This window comes from Phoca vitulina, unplaced genomic scaffold (genome assembly GCF_004348235.1).
Source record: "Phoca vitulina isolate PV1807 unplaced genomic scaffold, GSC_HSeal_1.0 scaffold20, whole genome shotgun sequence".
Classification (NCBI taxonomy): domain Eukaryota; kingdom Metazoa; phylum Chordata; class Mammalia; order Carnivora; family Phocidae; genus Phoca; species Phoca vitulina.
In genome coordinates, this window is record NW_022589723.1 from 9,243,246 (window position 1) to 9,255,961 (window position 12,716).

The 12,716-nt window shown below is 44.0% G+C and overlaps 1 protein-coding gene across 2 annotated transcripts; it reads right to left on the reverse strand.

Moving 5' to 3' along the window:
- Positions 1 to 1,402: 1,402 nt before the first annotated feature.
- On the reverse strand, positions 1,403 to 9,287 carry CCDC32 (coiled-coil domain containing 32). Of its 2 annotated transcripts, none has more exons than XM_032417905.1 (4): positions 9,210 to 9,287; positions 7,551 to 7,806; positions 5,044 to 5,200; positions 1,403 to 2,334 (listed from the first exon to the last, which is right to left on the reverse strand). In XM_032417905.1, exons 2-4 carry the CDS (start codon positions 7,792 to 7,794, stop codon positions 2,196 to 2,198), a joined length of 540 nt encoding a protein of 179 aa, XP_032273796.1. In that variant the 5' UTR covers positions 7,795 to 7,806; positions 9,210 to 9,287; the 3' UTR covers positions 1,403 to 2,195. The 2 variants fall into 2 exon arrangements, with proteins under 2 accessions (XP_032273796.1, XP_032273797.1); XM_032417906.1 differs by having other exon boundaries at positions 7,551 to 7,801; positions 9,210 to 9,279.
- Between the last annotated feature and the right edge of the window lie 3,429 nt (positions 9,288 to 12,716).

Below are 12,716 nucleotides of genomic sequence, written 5' to 3' on the forward strand. Positions count from 1 at the left end.
AGCCATAAGACAGATAAAGATAGCACCCAAGACTTTTGGATTCAAATTAATACCATTTCAATAGCTAAGTCAAGTCTATATTAATAAGTTAGCTTTGGGAGCTAATATCAAATTTGTTTTTGCTAAATGGTGCTTCACTTTTTTTTGAGAGCCATCACTGGGGAATCTAGGTGGCTCAGTCAATTAAGCATCCAACTCTTGACTTCAGCTCAGGTCTTGATCTCAGGGCCATGAGTTCAAGCCCCCCCATGCTGGGGATGGAGCCTACTCCAAAAAAAAAAAAAAAAGAAAAGAGCCATTACTTAGGTTGTTATCTCTAAACCAATCAGAAATCAAAGTTGCAACTCACTGGACTCCCTTCTGTGGCAATCTACCTCTACTAAAGAGTTAAGTGAGCAGGTAGCTGAAGATCTGGGACCTTCATCCCATACCTCACCCAGGTTTTCACGAGGGGCTAAAAGCCTTCCAGTCCAAAAGTTCCTTTTCGGTTCCTCTAATGCAATTCGCCACCTTCTCACACTAAAATTTCTGTTTCTTAGGTAGAAAATGGGAGGTAGGGAAAAGGCAAAGCTAGAATCTCGCCTGAATTACAGAAACACTATCTTCTGGTATGGATAGATTCTCTAACTGTCCAATGAGAGATTGGACAGTTAGATTCTCTAACTGCTCTTTAGCAGAGTGTTTTGGGACCTTACCACTTTTTTTCTTAAATTGTTACTGAGGAAGAATAATTTTTGTTTATCATGCAGGGAGAAGAAAACTCAGTCTTTAAAAAAAAAAAAAAGTCTATCCATCCACCTGAAAGCCATCAGATGGCCCTGTAGGAAGAGTGTGGTCTAGCACCTGAACCCCAGGCGGGGATGGCAACTTGCAAGCTCAGTCCAGGGCCAGATGATTGTCAGTGTCTGCTTCCTCAAAGTGTCCGGGGAACACAGAGGGTCACTCTCTATGTCAAAGGTATCCTACTATTACAAAGCTAAGACCATTAATCAATTTTAAAAAAGGAAAATATGCCTGGAAGTTCCCCCCTCCCCAAATTCGTATGATTCAGCAAGTATATGGAATTACCTGGTTGATTCCCATTCTTTCAGACAAGGCAAATACTTGATTTAGATGGGAGCACATGTTCTCTGCAGATTTTTAGGGTCACCCTGCTCATCATTAAGGACTTGAAACCTATTACCCAGGAAGAAGTTCCATGGCACCACAGCCACAGAATCCTACCCTCAGAGCACCGAGGTCTGGCTTGTCAGAGGGTACATGTTAAAAATAGAAGGCTGGCAAAGGTTATCAACTCTCCTGCATTGTCACGCACTTGTCTTTACCTCCCCACTGCCTGGGAGCACCTCTCTGGGGGGCGGATGGGGTGGGGAGCAGGTCAATAGCACCACACACACAGCTCTTCTGATGCGAAAAGTTTTATATGGACAACACAGACTGAACAAGAACGGCCAGGAAAGCTGCCACAAGCGAGCTTGGAACTATTCAGGGGTGGTGTCAAATACCGACGCCATATTTACAAGTCTAATTTGAAGACTGGCCCATTTTAAGTGCAAGAGGAAGTTAGGGGAGAAACCATGCATGAAATCAAAAATATACATCTACACACAAACACCCAAGTTTTCATACCTTGGTCCATTTTCTCCACAAGGAATGAACCAAAGGAAAAGCATGGCCTCTTTTCCTAACATCCCTATATTTATTACAAACTTAGAGAAGCCCCACATGGGCTGTGGATCCAAGGAGGCCGACTTGATTCTCCTTGGCCCCACTCACCCCTGACAATTAACCAAGGGAATGCTGGGAACGCAGGCAGGAACATCCAGAAGAGGCAAGAAAAAATATGGCTCACATATATTAAACCCAAGGGTATCAGTTTCTCCAAATACTGTCATACTTGCTGCTTCACTAGATTCTTAGTGGACTCCTCACCTGCCGCAACAGAGCTCAGGCAAGCTGTGAGACACAGAGGAAAGCAGTATCTTGATCCATCATGCACTGGGTCAGTCAGTTTATCCAAGAGAGTCACACACGGCAGCCCCAAGCAAGTCCTCGGGGGCCCACAGCTGTTTGCTTTGTTTAGTGGGAGGGTGGGCTTCCCCCCCTCCCTGGATTTTTCCTTGCTGCTCCGCCGAGCTCTCCGCTGTTCCCTCTGGATCCAAGACAGCTGCTCAGCGTGTGTGTGTGTGTGTAATTTATTGTTCTGCTGCCGCTGGCTTGTCCCCGGCTGCTGGCTTCTCAACCTGGGACTCTGGAGGAATCAGATACTGGACCTCCTCTGTACTGATGGCTACTTTATCTGGCTGGAGCCACCTCTTGAAATGTTCCAAGGTGCTAGGAGAGAGCAGGGGGAAAGGGTGGCTGCATCAGACCCAGCTGATTAATTACTTAATGATTATCTCAGTTACTCAAATGCTGCCTTCCCGCCCACCACCAATTTCTTCCTACAATTGTTTTTCACTGCTAACGGGGAGAATGACGATAGTCCTCTGACAGCTGTGCATCCTGGCAGCTCAGCGGCATAATTTACCCCCTAGTGGGCACTTTGGCTATAAGCAGCACCAGGCCCCCTTCCATGCACAGCCTCTAAAGGCTTGGCAAGAGTAGCTGAAGAGCTTATGCCTCAGTCCTGTCTTTTTTTTTTCCTCAAAACCAGAGAGGAAATTGTCCAAGGGAGGAAACATTCAAATAAACGCCAAATTATTAGTGAGCATCTTGAAATCTCCTATACCCAAGGCAGTCTGAGACTCGATTATACTTACAGCACTTAGTTACACTAAGCACCATTTTTGTGGGGTTTGTTTGTTTGTTTACTTCATCCTATAGCAAGTCCCCAAGATGGAAACATCTGCGCAGCAAATTTCTCCCACAAAGAAACAGGCACTGTGCCAGAGGGCTCTTTTTGGGTTTGGATCTGTTCTGGGGGGGGGGGGGGGGGGAGGGAAAGTGTCCCCTCCCACCTTCCTTAAGTACCCAAGACCCTCCACTCTAATGCTTATGAGCTATTCATAGTAAACTATAAATGATGACAAATACTGTAAGCCTTATTCTATGCTCTTCAATAGCCCAAAGTCTTAAGCCAAGAAGTCAAGACATCACCAGCAGATTTTAGACACCTAAAATGGGGGAATTGTGTTGTAGACAGTAGGATTTCTCAGCCTATTACTCCTCTGCCAAAGGCATGCCATGAGGAGGGTCACCTACCTGGCCTTCACATACCTGAAGAACCACACAATTCTACTACAAGATGGCCTCTGTTTAAAACAGAAACTTTGAAGTCTGCAAATAAATGCCTATCTACTGTTTCTGGGGCGCATGTTTTAACACTGATAGAAAGAAGCGTTCCCACAGATGGCAGCTCAGGGGAACAGGTGTCCACAGCTCAGGGGCCTACGGTACTCCAGGAGCATTTCATCTTCATCTACCACACTCTTCACAGAATTATCTCAGTTGCTTCTATAGAAAAGGGAACATCACATCACTGTAGGTATGGAGAAACACACAGAAACATTAACTCGGGCCTTGGTGCTGATTCGACTTTAAAAGAAAAAGAATTCCTACTTGAACATTATGCAGGAGAAAATTTTGTCTTTTCTTCTCAGAATTGGAAAGGAGGCAAACATTCAAGGGGAGAGAGAACAGAATACCAAATTATTGGTGGGTTGGGAATGTGTGCATCTTCAAGTCTCTTGTGTTTGGGGCAGTTTAAGGCTCAACTGGATTGAGTCTTTAGAGACAGATAAGAGCAAAATGTGTATTATTTTCTGAACCCTCAGAAGATAGGTAGTTGCCCTGACTTTAGATGCCACACTGATTTCTGAAGAATCTGGGGGCATGCTGATACAATATTTAAGATAATGTAAGTGAAAATGCTTTGCATATTGAAAAGTAAAATATAACTATCAAGTTTTATTCACCTACTGTCTCTGATTTCAGCAACCATATCTTCATCTGACATCATGGGACTCTTAAAATCAATGTTAATGATATGTTGCAAACTTAGGTGTTGTTTCCCTAAGACCTATTGTTAAAATTCAGGTTTTTACTTTATTTTGAATAATTTCTTACTGAACTTTAAAATTCTGTTAGGACTAACACTCATAGCTAACACTTACCTAGTACTTACCAGGTGCCAGGTCTGTTCTAAGCACTCGACACATAGTAACTCCTTTAACCCTCAAAACAACCTGGTGAGGGAAGAGCTACTATTCCTGCTTTACAGAGCAGGAAACTGAGGCACACCCAGGATACTTCCTCAAGAACATACAACCAGGAAGTGGCAGAGCCTCTTTCCCGGGTGACGGGTGTCGAGCACCATTCCGCTCTTTGCAGAATGTCCTCCTCTCTGCATCCGGCCCACCTGCAGATACTGTTCAAGTCCTGCCTTCTTCTCTGGCACAAACACCAGAGCCCACAGGGAACTCAATGGTCTCTCAACTCCCAAAGCATGTTCTGTCACTTCCACTCACCTGGCTCTTTCCTTATGCTGCCTTATTTTGTTAGATATGGCTTTATGTATATTTGTCATCTCTCCCCAAATAGTTGTGGGGACCAAAAAAAGGAGGGATCCTAAAATTTCCTAACATCTCCCCTCCACCCCAGCACCCTCAACCCCATAACATCATGGGCAGTGCCTTCACACAGTAGATGCTTAAGAAATTCATTCATTTAGTCCATACAAATTTGAATGCCTACAATATGACAGGAACTCTCTAAGGCAATGGCGAGTCACAGGTAAGACAGTTCCAGTTGCTGATTGGTTACTACTTTCTCAAGCGCATTGTATACTTAGAAATGAAGACAGTGCTTTCTCATTAATTCTGTTCAATCTGTGATCAAGATGTAGGTAGGGTATTTGCTTTTTTGCAAAAATAATAATTATCAACATCTGCTACTGGACCAAGAGCAAACAGAGCTCAGAAAAGCTGATGTTGATATCAACCAATATCTGGACTCAAATGTCACTCTCCCTGAATTCTTTAGAGAAAGAGAGATGCTTCCAGTGAAATACTGTCACCTGGAACTGGACTGAGAACCAGTTACCTCTCATCAGAATCAAGTCCATCCACAAAGAACTCTGATGCTAACTTCTCCTGGAGGAACCGATCCCAGCACTCCTTCTTGGCTTGGGCCAAGGTTCGAAGCATGTCCTTGGAAGTCACTTCCTGATTTAAACCTTTGATTCTTCTTAGCTTCTTTTCTACAAAGAAGAGGAGAAGCAACTTAACAAGGAAAGTGAGTATGAAATGAAACTAAATCTAAAATGCAAGGTGACAGGGGCATCTGGATGGCTCAGATGGTTAAGTGTCTGCTTTCAACTCAGGTCGTGATCTCCAGGTCCTGGGATCGAGCCCCAAGTCAGGCTCGCAGGTCAGCAGGGAGTCTGCTTCTCCCTCTCCCTCTGGCTCTCCACTTACTTGTGCTCTCTCTGTCTCTCCATCTCTCAAATGAATAAATAAAATCTTTTTTAAAAAATAAAATAAAATGCCAAGGTGACAACTTAAAAATTCTCTCACTAATGAGTACATCCATACTCCCTGCAAAAGAGCCCTTTTTTTTAAAGATTTTATTTATTTATTTATTTATTTGAGAGAGAGGGAGAGGGAGAAGCAGGCTCCTTGCTAAGCAGAGACCCCGATGTGGGACTCGATCCCAGGACTCTGGGATCATCACCTGAGCCGAAGGCAGATGCTTAACCGACTGAGCCACCCAGGTGCCCAAGAGTCCATTTTTTTTAAGGACAGGTAAAGGGAAATGTACATTTTTCTTTTTCCTTCACCATGTCTTAATTCTGTATTGTATCAAATACATGTTTAACCCCAGAAAGGAAAAAAGCCATAGGCTCATAAATAAATCAATGGCACGTTTTCTTTGAAATTACAGAAGCCAGCAGGTATCTCTCGAAGGCATTACTTGTTTTCCCTGGCTTGACATGTGTCAACTCCTTGAAAATAGTCTCTCTGAGGAGTAAATGGTTTTTCTTTCTGCTACAGTGACATGAAGTAGTTTCCAAATCTCATGAGAAAGAATTAGAGAAAATGATGAAAGATCCAATGGTTCATTAGACACTAAAATTGACTGGATGAGAACTCAATAATAAGAGACCTTTAAGATCTCTATCTGTGATTAAAATCTTGATTAAAGAAAAGCAACCTCCCAACATTTTTTAAAGTTACTCAACTTGTGGCCTGGATGTTGGAACCTAATAAAAACAAACATCTTGTAATCCCAATGAGAGTGGTCCACATGGCTTCCTGATGATAGATATTTAATTACTCTTCTTTGCATTTTAAGTGTAATTGTGGAACAACTGAAGAACAGAAGGAAGGGGATCACCATTTGCCTTCTGCTTTAATGTAGTCTTGCCTTCAACAATAATAAATGGGTAAATGATGGCCTTTTGGAGGGGGAGGGTGAATATCAAGCCCAGACCCAATTGAAACTTTATGATTTGCAATCCTGTTTTCATTTCTTTTTTTTTTTAAGATTTTATTTATTTATTTGAGAGAGAGAGAGAATGAGAGAGAAAGAGAGAGAGTGCACACACGAGAGGGGGGAGGGTCAGAGGGAGAAGCAGACTCCCTGCTGAGCAGGAAGCCCGATGCGGGACTCAATCCCAGGACCCTGGGATCATGACCTGAGCCAAAGGCAGACGCTTAACGACTGAGCCACCAAGGTGCCCCAGTACAGTAGTTTTTCAATACAATAGTTTCACCAGAAATCTGTGTGCAGCTCTGGGGTCTTGACCTTTTCTTTCAAGATGGCAAAATGTCTGACACTTTTGAGTTATCTGAATATATGGACCACCAATAGTAGGCAAGAGGGATCTACAGAATGCCAAGAAATGAAGCAGAATTCAGATGAAACAGAGGCAGGAGGTAACAAAGACTGTTTTAAGGGATATACAAGGAAAAGTACACTACATCAAAAACTAATGATGTAATGTATGGTTATTAACATAACAATAAAAAATTAAAAAAAAAAAAAAAAAGGAAAAGGGTGCTCCTGGGGTGCCTGGCTAGCTCAGTCAGTAGAGCATGCAACTCTTGATCTCGGGTTCAAGTCCCACATTGGGTGTAGAAATTAATTAAAAAAAAAAAAAATAAAAAAAAAAAAAAAAAGGAAAAGGGGTGCCCTTCCCCAACAACCAACCTGAAACACCCCCCCCGGAATATACCTAACAAATACATGTGGTGAGGACAAAAAACAATAATTAAAAATAGAGGGGTGCCTGGGTGGCTCAGTTGGTTAAGCATCTGCCTTCGGCTCAGGTCATGATCCCAGGGTCCTGGGATCAAGCCAAGCCCCGCGTCCCCCACAGCGGGCTCTCTGCTCAGCCTATCTCCCTCTGCCTGCCGCTCTTGTGCTCTCTTGCTCTGTCAAATAAATAAATAAAAAATCTTAGAAAAAAAAAAAAGAAAAGAATAGAAACCAGGTGATGAAACAGAACTTCAACATGCTTCCTTAAAACCACCAGCTTCTGAATCAAAAAAAAAAAAAAAAAAAAAAAAGAAAAGAAAAGAAAAGAAAAAAAAAGCCATCTAACTTACCTAGAGATGCTAAATACACTTCGGAATCCTGCAAGGGAGCCCAAGGCTTTGTAGCTGGCGGAACAGCAAACTCTGGGGCCTCCCTCTGGCCTGTGCCCGCAGGGTAAGAATCCATAAAGGAGTCTGAGAAGGCATTGTTGGCACCATCTTCCTGATCAGGATTTGGTAGACAGGAGCAGATTTCAGCCCAAAGATCAGGGCCAGGTCTTGTGGTTGTTGAGTCAATGCTCTCAAACATTTTCATTTGGAATCTGAGCTGAAAAACAGAGATGTAAGGACTGGCTTTAAGGATATAGGATAAGTATGCAGGACTCGGATATTTATCCAATGAAGGAAGGTAACAGGCTTTTAAGAAGTTTCTCTAAACTTAAAGTGTCTTTTATTAGATTCCTGTTACAGATATAAAAATGACAATAGGGTAATTGGATCCCTCTGCTGGCTCTGCACTCAAGCTGTTTTCATAACAAAATTTCTTTTTAAAAAATGAAATGTCTATAAGCCAGACACAAAAGGACAAATATTGAATGATTCCACTTATATGAAGTACCTACTGCAGTCAAATTCATAGAGTCATAAAACAGAATGGTGGTTGCCAGGGGTTTGGCAGAGGAAGGAATGGGAGTTACTTTTTAATGGATAGAGTTTCAGTTTGGGAAGTTCTAGAGAGGGATGATTGTGATGGTTGCACAATCATATGTGTCACTGAACTGCACATCTAAAAATGGTTAAAATGGCCAATTTGTGTTATATATGTTGTAACACACACACACACACACACACACACACATTTCTAAGACATTCCCAGTGGAGACAACCATTCTGCACTTTTCTCCAGAGATCTCCAAAATGCAACCACTCTGTCCTAAGCCAATTAAATTATGTTTTCAAAAGCACACAGACTACAGGCCTTGCAGAGTTCCAAATGCATGAGGATAATAACAGTGCTTCTTGGTGAAAACTGTGAGAAAGTAATGCCATATGCAAAGCCCCATGTGCTCATTACATGTAGAAGCTGGGCTATATACCTTATTCTTATAAGTTCTTATTTTAATAGAAACACTGGAAGAGACATTTCCATCAGTTTACAGAGGAAGGAACTGAGGATCAGAAGGGTAACTAGTCAAGGGTACCTTGCTGATATATAGTGATTCCTTGACTGGAAACCAGACCTGTGCCACTCCAAAATCCATGTTCTTATCCAATTCCACACTGCCAGGGGCCTTCATAACTATCTAGTCTTACGGAATGGGTTGACACCTTCTTCCAGGAGGGACCTTTTGGATTAGGAAGGCTGGCCGGGCTAAAGTGTGAATAATCCCAGGAGTGACAGCCCAGCCAACGTAAGCGCCCAGAAGGTATGTCACAGCGGCCTTGGATGAACTGATGCCAGGGTCCACAGTGAATCTCCACCCCCATCCCGAAGTCGTTTGAGCCCACCAAACCAAAACTTTGCTCGCACCGAAGCCCGGGCCTCACCCCCCACCCCCCTAGGAAGTCCAGAACAGCGCAGGGAACCCTGGTGTCCAGACCCGGGCCTCAGTCATTTTCGCCTCAAGGACGGGCTGGGCGGGATGAGTCAGACCATGAGGCCCCTCTGTGGTATCCCGGGATGGGATCGGGGCCCTAAAACGCTGGGCGCCCCTGACCCTCTTCACCTACCGCAACCGCCTGCCCAGCAGCTCACAAACGCTCGGCTCAGTTCCGTCGCTGAAGGCTAGGAAGAAGTAGGGGGCGGAGTCTCCGCGTGACGGATCCCGGGAGTCCTCCAACCACCGCCCAACCTGGCGATGTTCTGTGCGTGGATTGGTTGACAGGAGCCCGGCCGGTAAGGAAGTGAGGAACGGAGTGCGAGAAAGAGGTAGGCGGGACTTGTCGCGGGGAAACAGTGGAGTCACATGCCCTGGTCCCCCACCTTCTCTAGGGACAGGTAGATTCCACTAGCATCTGAGCGTACCCGGCGCGGGGACAGCGTCCTCCTCCCATCCTCTTCTCGGAGAGGGTAGCCCAGTTGCCAAGGCCTTTGAGTTTTCCTGGTTCCCTGAGCAAATTCACCTCCTGGGCAATCCTCTGGGTTGGTGTTTTGTCCCCGAAAATTTCACCCATTTGCTACCCAAATTAGAGCACTCTGGCTGCTCGGATGGCGAAGGAGACTACTTTCCTTACTCTTACAGGAGACCCAGGTCGCATTAGCCAAGTTGTGAGGCTTTCTCTTACTCATTTAGTCAGTAGACACCGAGCTCCTCCTGTTGTGTTCTAGGAGTTGTGTTAAACGGGAATTCAGAACCGGTAAGAGTAGGTATGGGTCCCAGAGGTCTTTACAGCTAAATGTAGAAGGGTGCGCGCCATAGGGGCAGACAAATTTACAAATAACAGCACAGAGTTATAGAAGATATGACAGAAGTGTGGGCAGTGTACTTGAAGGAGAGAGTGGTAAGAGAATGTGTCACATTTTTTTTAAAGGAGATGACCTTTGGGGCGCCTGGGTGGCCCTGTCAGTTAAGCATATAACTTTCTTTTTTAAGATTTTATTTATTTATTTGACAGAGAGAGAGCGAGAGAGGGAATACAAACAGGGGGAGTGGGAGAAGAAGCAGGCTTCCCTCTGAGCAGGGAGCCTGATGCAGAGCTCGATCCCAAGACCCTGGGATCACAACCGGAGCCGAAGGCAGATGCTTAACGACTGAGCCACCTAGGCACCCCTAAGCATATAACTCTTGATCTCAGCTCAGATCTTGATCTCAGGGATGTGAGTTTGAGCCCTGTGTTGGGCTCCATGCTAGGCATAGAGCCTACTTAAAAAAAAAAAAAATAGAAGAAGATGATGATGATGACTTTTGATATCTTTCAGGGCTTATCATTTCCCTACAATGAAACCCTTCCTTCCCCACTCTCCACCCCCAATTTCCGGAGCCAGTTACTCTCTCCCAAAGAAACATGTGACCAAAGACATGAGCCAACCATCAGTAGACATAACTTGACTGAGGCTATAGCCTTTAGATGTGTCCAAAGCCAATCTATGTGGCTATGGTGGTAATAACTACCACCATGTAAAAAGGAACTATGAGGAACTCTGCTGGCCACATTTATAACCATCCTTAGAGAGCATATGAAAACAAAAGGAAGTGGAAAGCAAGAAGATTAGAAAGCAAAGGAGCAAATAATAGACAAGATTTTTTCAGTGCTTATTCATAGAAAATAAGTAGGGGGTTGAGGGTCAAGTCTATGAGTGAGAGATTCCCCAGAGTCCTCTAACTGCCACCAAAACTGGAGACATGAATCTGGCAGCATCTGATTCATAGAAAGGGTCACTGTAATAGGTTTACAGGTGCTTCATCAAGCTACTCCGTGACCTTTCAACTCATGCCCTTTAATCTGATTTTCTGCTCACCAAACAAACTCTTGATTTCAAATGTAGCCTCTCAAATATTTTGAACAAGGATGAGGGTGTCTTGGGTGCCTGGGAGGCTCAGTCGGTTAAGTATCTGCCTTCGGCTCAGGTCATGATCTCAGGGTCCTGGGATCGAGCCCCACGTCCGGCTCTCTGCTCAGCAGGGAGCCTGCTTCTCCCTCTCCCTCTCTCTGTGCTCTCCTGCTCTCGCTTTCAAATAAATAAATAAAATTAAAAAACAAAAGAATGAGGGTGTCTTTAACAGGCACAAGTAGTCACTGGTATAAGATGGAATACATTTTCTAACTTAAAGTTACAGTTGTAAATTATCAAATTGGCACCCTTACAGATTCACCGATGTCCTCTAAGTTTAATTAGCGTGTGTGCTGAATAAATTGAAACCAGATCCTGGACTTGCAAAGCCATGTGATCTCCCACTCCCCAAGCACTGATCATATGGGGAAGCCACGTGAGGGTAGTCGCATCCCTCTATCTCAGACTCTGCATTAACCGCAGTGTAACCTAGCACAAATATGTTTTTTATTTGTATGCTTAACCAGCATAGGTCTTCACTGCGATCAGGAACTATGTCTTTCGTACCTCTGTACCTCCAGAGCCAAATGATGCCTGGCAAATGTTCAAAATTTGTTTGGTATGTGAATATTTGAATTAGAACTCACATGGTCAAACCACACTGAACTGGAGCTAGAGCTTGTGATTCCCTCTTCAGTTCCTTCTTCATGTTGCAACAGAGGTGATCTTTTGGAAATAGAGATCAGATCATGTCACACACCTCACAGACACACGAAAAACTCTGATGATTTCCCACTGCTCTTACCATAAAGACTTAAATCCTTATCATAGTAAGTTAGTTGGAGTTCTTAGTTCAAACAGTAGAATTCATTTAACCAGTTTAAGCAGTAAAAGAAATTGATTAAAGCTGCTCTGTCCAATAGAACTTTCTGTGGTGATAGAAATTTTCTGTATCTGAGCTGTCCAATAAGGTAGCCAGTAGTTTCATGCGGCTATTGAGCACTTGAAATGCAGTTTGTGCAGCTGAAGAACTGAATTTTAATTTTTCTTTCATTTTACTTAATTTAAATTTAAATAGCCATATGTGACTAATGGTTACTCCATTGTACAGCACAGGATTAAAGCATACTAAGTAGTTCACAGAATCTTAAGATGGACCAGAGAGTCATGTTTGGGGTCCATACAGCCGGGAACAGTGTCTAAACCTCACCGAGGGACTACTCAGGGAATACTTCAATGCCTTTGAACATAGATACTGCAGCCAGCATTGCTGACTGACCACTGGACGCAAGAATCTCCCCTACTGTTAGCCCTCCAAATCAGATGTTTCCAATGCTATCTTTTTTTTTTCTTGAGAGAGAGTTTAGCATTTAACCTCATTCCAATGCTATCTTGTCACACATGGGTTCTACACTGTGCCTGCTTCCTCTCTTGTGTGCCTCTGAACTAAAGGCCCTGACTGGGGGCGCCTGGGTGGCTCAGTCGTTAAGCTTCTGCCTTCGGTTCAGGTGATGATCCCAGGGTCCTGGGATCGAGCCCCACATTGGGCTCCCTGCTGAGCGGGAGGCCTGCTTTTTCCTCTCCCGCTCCCCCTGTTTGTGTTCTCTCTCTGTCAAATAAATAAAATCAATGTTAAAAAAAAAAAAAAAAGGCCCTGACTGATCAATGGAGCCCAGGTGATAAATGCCCATGCTGCAAGGGAATCTGGGAAGGCCGGTTTCTGGTTTCCACATCTTATAATGTGG

What these genes read in the sequence shown, in the direction of transcription:
- CCDC32 (XM_032417905.1), bottom strand. Translation starts at nt 7,794, where the DNA reads ATGAAAATGTTTGAGAGCATTGACTCAACAACCACAAGACCTGGCCCT. An exon ending in AGTGTATTTAGCATCTCTAG is followed by an intron (nt 5,201 to 7,550) that starts GTAAGTTAGATG and finishes TCTTCTTTGTAG; the next exon opens with AAAAGAAGCTAAGAAGAATC. An exon ending in GGACTTGATTCTGATGAGAG is followed by an intron (nt 2,335 to 5,043) that starts GTAACTGGTTCT and finishes GCTCTCTCCTAG; the next exon opens with CACCTTGGAACATTTCAAGA.